The sequence below is a fragment of the Solanum dulcamara genome, chromosome 10 (assembly GCF_947179165.1).
Source record: "Solanum dulcamara chromosome 10, daSolDulc1.2, whole genome shotgun sequence".
NCBI lineage: Eukaryota > Viridiplantae > Streptophyta > Magnoliopsida > Solanales > Solanaceae > Solanum > Solanum dulcamara.
This window is the reverse complement of record NC_077246.1, coordinates 60,128,257-60,134,983: the sequence shown is the minus strand read 5'-3', so window position 1 is coordinate 60,134,983 and position 6,727 is coordinate 60,128,257. Positions and strand designations below refer to the sequence as shown.

The window sequence follows — 6,727 nt, the reverse complement described above, 5'->3', positions numbered from 1 at the left end:
TGATTTTCTAAACGTTGATATACTAAAGATGTATTAAAATATAGACATGATTTCAAATATAGAATAAAATGATAAATATTTATTAAAACCTATGGGCATGAATTCTACTCATAATTGTTATGAAAAAAATATTTATGAAGGCTTAATATCCATTTAATTGGCATGTTAGAATTATAATACCTATAAACATGGTTGTTATATGATAAAATATGCGAGAAATATTGTTAGATCTCATGGACCCAATAGGCTCAAAATATTCTATCGACATGGTTTCTATATACTTGAAATAATATTAAACCCTATAAACGATACCTAGGTGATTAGCATGTTGAAATTTATTTTAAATGTTATTTATAGACATGGTGTATAAATGGAATGATATGTTGAAAATTGATTAAAATTGTAGGCATGGTTTTAAAATAGAATAACATGACAATTATTTATCAAATCCTATAGACATGGATTATACATATAAAACTATGATAAACATGTGTTACAATTCCAAGAGCATAGTGTAAGTATAAGGTGCTGAGATATTTATTAAGAATCTAAAGGTATGATTTTTTATTAATAATATTATACTAAAAATATTTATAACGGCCTATAGACATGAATTCTATATAACAGATAAACTATTTATCAACTTAAATGCATGATTTATATATTGACCACATTCTACATTAAACATGATTTCTATATTGTTAAAATCTTATGACCATGGTTTCTAAATGAAGTATGTATTGAAACATTTATTAAATTCATAGATATAGCTTCCATATGAGTCAATATGATGAAAATATTTGTACTCTTATAAGCATAATTTAATTCCTACAAAAATACTAAAAAAAAAATTATTAAGTACTAAAGACATGATTGATGTATATTTCTTACAGTGAAAATCTTGGTTTTATATGCTTTATTAAATTCTATAAACATAATTCCATATGACATAATATGCTAACATATTTATTGACAAATCTATAGATATTGTATCTATTAAAGTAGCCTATTAGACTTATTAAATCCTAAACGTGATTTCTATATAAATTAGCATGCTAAAGTCATGTAGCTATAGTTTCAATTAATATGCTGAAAATATTAAGCTTAAATCGTGATATATGATTTAATTAACATGCTAGAAATTGTCTATAGAAAGCGTATGTACATGATATATAATAATAGAATGGTTGATAGTTTGAATAAAATATACAAGAGTTGGGCATATTATTTAATACATATAATATATGAAAATATTAAGATTGATGAATTAAAACATAGAGTTTTATCGATATTTATTTGTGTGATAAACGTATTTTATTTAAAATTAAATCTAAGAGTCAACAGAATAATTAAAATAACTAAAAAAAAATTTCGGCATATTTATCTAGCGCACGCAACCACATAAAATTATGTCAAAATAAAAAATAAATTGCAAGTAGCATATAGATTTCCCCTCCCCTTTTACACAGTCCTCAAATATATATTATTATACAGAGTAGAGTTTACAAGATTGTTACAAAACTAAAACAAAGGGTAAGTGAATAAAATGATACAAAAGATGTGAACGAAATAACGGCATCTCAAAATTTGATTCGCAACTCTCGGCATCTTGAACTTTGAAGTTCAAAAACTGTTAAACCATAAGTAAAAGAAAAACAAGCAATATGCGAATATATGTAGAGGTATGTCATGTTTATATAAATTTTTTTTACTACAACAAAGTAAACAAACAAAGCAAGAACACATTTCAAAATAATAAACCAATATGTCAAAGAAAATGAGAACTAACCTGAATACTTCGTATATTTATTTTAACAAGGTATAATATGTAAGAATCTAAAGTAAAGATAATATAATAAAAATAGGAAAAAGAAGTACTAACGATTAATATGAGTTTTGTTAATGTGCCAACGAAAAGCGATAGCAATATCCGAGATCCAAGCAAGTTGAAGTAGCAAAGAGGCAAAAGAAAAGACTTGAAAGTAATTAAGTAATTTGTTAAAAAAACAAGAGGCTTCTCTCAATTCTAGTGTTCTTTTCTTTTCTTTTGTTTTGTGTTCTTGTCTTTTTTTTTCTTTGTGTTTTTCTTCTCCTGTTTTTCCTTCTTCTCTTTTGTGTGTGTCTTTGTGTCTACTTATATTGATCAATCTATGGGTAAGAATACCATCAAGTCAACAAAGACAAAATAGCCAAAAACTTTAATTCAAAAAATTTCAAATAAGTGGACAATCAATCAAATTAATAACAACTTTCCAAGATTTTCTCCTAAAATCACTCAAAAGATGTTATATTTCAAAATAGTGGAGCATTAACCTTAAAGTGGTGGGACATTAAAATATTTAAAGTTGATAGTAACTTTACTTTAAACTTTCATAAAGGGAAAAAATTAATTATGACACAATACAAAATGATTATATCATATTAGCAATTACTATAATTAGACCTCTCTCTCTCTCTAACCACCGGCGATTGTGAGCACTACAAGCGCCGGTGAAGACATGGCTAGAGCTCGAGGAAGAGGACGCGGAAATGGTAGAGGTAGAGGAAGACCTAAAAAAGTACCGAGTGCAAATGTTCGTGTTCAGCTAGAAGACACTGGAATGGGCATTCAAACCCCAGATCCAGATAAAGATGCATTAGAGAAAAGAGTTACACAAAACTCTTCAGGTATGGCTTCAAAGAAATTAGACATGAGTAATACCCATCAAACACCTGTAATAGTAATGCCGGCAAGTCCCAGATCTGGGGGCTCAGCAAATGAAGTACCAGTAGATCCAGCTACAGAAAGCCCTAAATCTGGTGAAAATGCAGTAGTAATAGAGGAACGAAAGTGGACAAGCCTATTTACCAAAAATCGAGCTGCAGCAAATGGATTATCACTAGATTATCTCCCTCCTCAAATGCTGAATGGGAAACCAATAGTCCACCTGGACAAAGATGATGTAACAACCCCTAAAATATTGTATGTCGGTATTTCAATTCTCGATGAAAATAATACAGCCTCTGTATTTTGGGCATAACTCTTCATAGGTTGGTCCAAATTAAGTGATTCAAATTTTTGGGTAATCACAACATCCTTACCTACAACTTTCATGAAGAACATAACTTCAAATTCGGAGTATAAGTAGGTCAAATAAATTAATCTTTGCAAGCTATAGTGCTGTGTCGGAATTGAGTATTGATAGAAGAAAATTCATATCTCACTGTAGGTTGCTCCAAATTGGTTAATTCTTGAACTATATGAAACTAGACTTCCATATCTACAATTCTTATGAAGACATCAAATCCTAATAAGGAATTTATCTTATTCAAACGCAGCTTCGAAAACGAGTATTCTGTTAAAAAGAACTCATCTTACCTACCATGGAAACATCTAGATGCATTTGACATCATGCATGACATAAATTGTCCTCCATTTAACATCATCCATGACATCAATATATTCCATTAAATTTTCAGATTTTTCTTTATAATTATTTTATTTATTGTTAGGTCCCTCTTTCCCACCTATAAATACCCACCTTATTTCCTCATTTTATTCATCAAGCTTTCTTAAGCATTTCTTCTCTCTATATACTTCTTCTCAAATATAGTTTTAGTTTTAGTAGTATAAAAATACTACTTCGGTTATTCTTATACTCCGGGTAGTACACAAAACGCTCCGGCGAGAAGAAAAGGCTAGGGGTCCAAGAGTATTCCAATTCGGAGTAAACCTTCGGATTTAAGGTATGTAAGGCTTTCATAGCATTCGATTGAGTTCGTCCATGCGCCCAATATTTAAATTTATTATAATTGAGTTATAGTTAAGTTTTATTCAAATCTTGAATTCTACATGAATTAATTCTTCTTCTATTGAGTTTGATATATTTATGCATTAATATTATTATTATTGTTATCTCTCATATTATTGGAATTATTGTTCATGGCTACTTTCCCATGAATTCTAATTGATTTGATGTTCATGAATATTTTTACATATGTTTTGAGTAAAGATGTTGGCTTTTTATTATTTTTATTGATAAAAAGAGAGTTATATGAATTAATACTATATATGTATTTTATTGAGTTTTGAAAGAGTAAAAGAGTTGAATTTGAATGAATTTGAGAAAAATGATATTTTGAGCAAGATGTTTTGATGAGATGTAAATGATGTTTTTGGAAGTATAATGATTGATGAACATGAAATGAGATGAGTTTGATGATTTAAATTAAAGTCCAATGAGACTAGATGATGAGTTTAATATGAGCACATATTTTGGGAGTAGTATTGAGCACCGAGTTGGGTAAGAGTTTAATTGACTCAAACCCCAGAACTACGTAGCCAGCGTAGGATGGAGGCTATGCCTCTTAAGTCCCAAAAAGAGGACTTTGATGAATGGATCCAAGATGGTGATGTCCTTTACCCTGGCAAGGTATTGGATGGATGTGGCAACGACATCGCTTCGTTGTATCATTGCTAGCTCATAAGTGATGGTTGTCGGTTAGAGAAACTCCCAACTGAGTAAGCATTGCTTATTACTATTATTTTTATTATTATATTTTAAACTTGCATTACATATTCATGTTGAGATGATGTTGAGTTCTGAGTTGAGTTTTCTTGAGAGGAGTTTCTTGATATATGTCCTTACCTTCCTGCCATTTTACATACTCGTACATTCCACGTACTAACGTCATTCGACCTGCATCGTTTTATGATGCAGATACAGGTGTTAGAGATCCTCAACAGGCGCATCGTTGAAGATCATTTCTTTTCAGCTATTTGGTGAGTCCTTCTTGTATTCGAAGGAACTCCTTATCCTTTTATTATTGTTGAGTGTGATGTTTCTTTTGAGGTAGCCATGGATATGTCATTGGCACCATCTAAGAGTATTAGAGGCTTCATAGACAGAGTCTGATGATGTAATCGGAGTAGTTCTCCTTAGAAACTACTTCTTATAAGAATTATCTATTTTTCCTTTGATTATGACAAGCCCACATTAGTATTCTTAAGTCTTCCGCTGATGAATAAATAAGAAATGAGACCAAGTGGTTCTCTCGGAAGCCAGAAATGGTTTTTGAGTGCGCCACGCCTAGGGTACCCTCTCGGGGCGTGACAGATGAGGTAAATCAGGAAATCAAAAAATGGAGCACTGCCTTAATAGCCTATTTCATAGGTGATGTACCGGGTTATAATGCTTTAACAAGATACATTACGCAGTTTTGATCCAATGTGGCAACACCTCAGCTCTATTACCATGAAGAAGGGTACTATGTGATTAGATTTCGATCGACTGAAGATATGAATGAAATCTTCTACTCAGGGCCTTATACCATAAATAATAGACCTATAATTCTTAAACTATGGACTGTGGATTTTGATTTCAGTAAGGAATTCCCTATAACAATTCCTCTCTGGGTGAAATTTCCAAAACTTCTGATGTCTTGCTGGGGGAAAGGCTCATTGAGTAGAATAGCTAGTGTCATTGGAGTACCAATATATGCTGATGAATGTACTGCTAAACAAACAAGGATCTCTTATGCTCGAATGTTGATTGAAGTGAATGTTACTCAACCACTGCCTGATAAGATTACTGTTATGGACCTTCATGAGAAAGTGTTTGAGCAGGAGGTTCTATATGATTGGAAACCTAAGTTTTTCCCTAAATGCTCAATGGTTGGACATGTATGCCAAACAATGCAACAACAAACCTTTCAACTCCAGAAGAAGCAAGGCACTAGAAAAGTTGAACAAGAATGGAAACCTACAGGTGTGATCAGAGAGCCTGCTCCAGAAATAAAAGAAGCTTCAGTGCAAAAACAAGTAGAGGATAAGCCCTCCCAAGGTGCAAAAGGAAAAATGGTTCAGGTGGACACAAATTTAGAGAGAAGAATAGCTGAAGTTCCTCAAAGCTCTACCAGCAGAATTCAGAATGGAGAAGTAGTATATAGCCCTGAACTGAACTTGACTGATTTCCCACTTTTGGGATCTTGGCCAAAGAAGAATGCATGGGGAAATACTTCCAGAAGGCTCAGTGAATATGATCAAGCACCTCCTGATAAAGGAGAACAACCACACAGTACCTAATGAGTTGGCTCATATGGAATGTAAGAGGACTAAATAAGAGGCATAAGCAGAAGGAACTTAAAATCTATTTACGGAAGAAAGGTATTAAACTAGCTGATTTAGTGGAAACTAGAGTCAAGATTCACAAAGCACCTAAGATTATTGCAAATATTAATCCTGGATGGCAATCTCTCAATAACTATCAATGTGCTGAGAATGGAAGGATATGGCTAATGTGGGATACAAACCATTATCAAGTAACACACAGTAGAACTACTGCTCAATCAATCCATTGCAGGATCAATAATAGCACTGGTACTGTATCTTGTTTTGCTACTATTATATATGTTTTTAACACAAATGAGAAGAGGACAGAACTCTGGACAGAATTAGCACAAATTGAACAAGGGATTGATAGACCTTGGATTATAGCTGGAGACTTTAATGATGTGCTGTATCCAAAAGATAGATTACATGGTGCACCAGTATCCTCAGCTGAAACTCAAGCCTTCACCAAGTGTCTTCATGATTTACATCTCAACGAACTACCTTGGAAAGGAGATTACTATACTTGGTCAAATAAACAGATGGGTACTGATAGAATCTATAGCAGAATTGACAGGATATTTGGCAATTCAGACTGGATGATGCATTGGGGCCATGTGGTTACACAATATGAAGTAC

General features: G+C 32.4%; 1 protein-coding gene across 1 annotated transcript; it reads left to right on the top strand.

Annotated features, from left to right (window-relative positions):
* The first annotated feature begins 5,278 nt into the window (after positions 1 to 5,278).
* LOC129869834 (uncharacterized) lies at positions 5,279 to 6,064 on the top strand. The gene has a single exon (XM_055944431.1). It carries the CDS (start codon positions 5,279 to 5,281, stop codon positions 6,062 to 6,064), a length of 786 nt encoding a protein of 261 aa, XP_055800406.1.
* Positions 6,065 to 6,727: the final 663 nt, after the last annotated feature.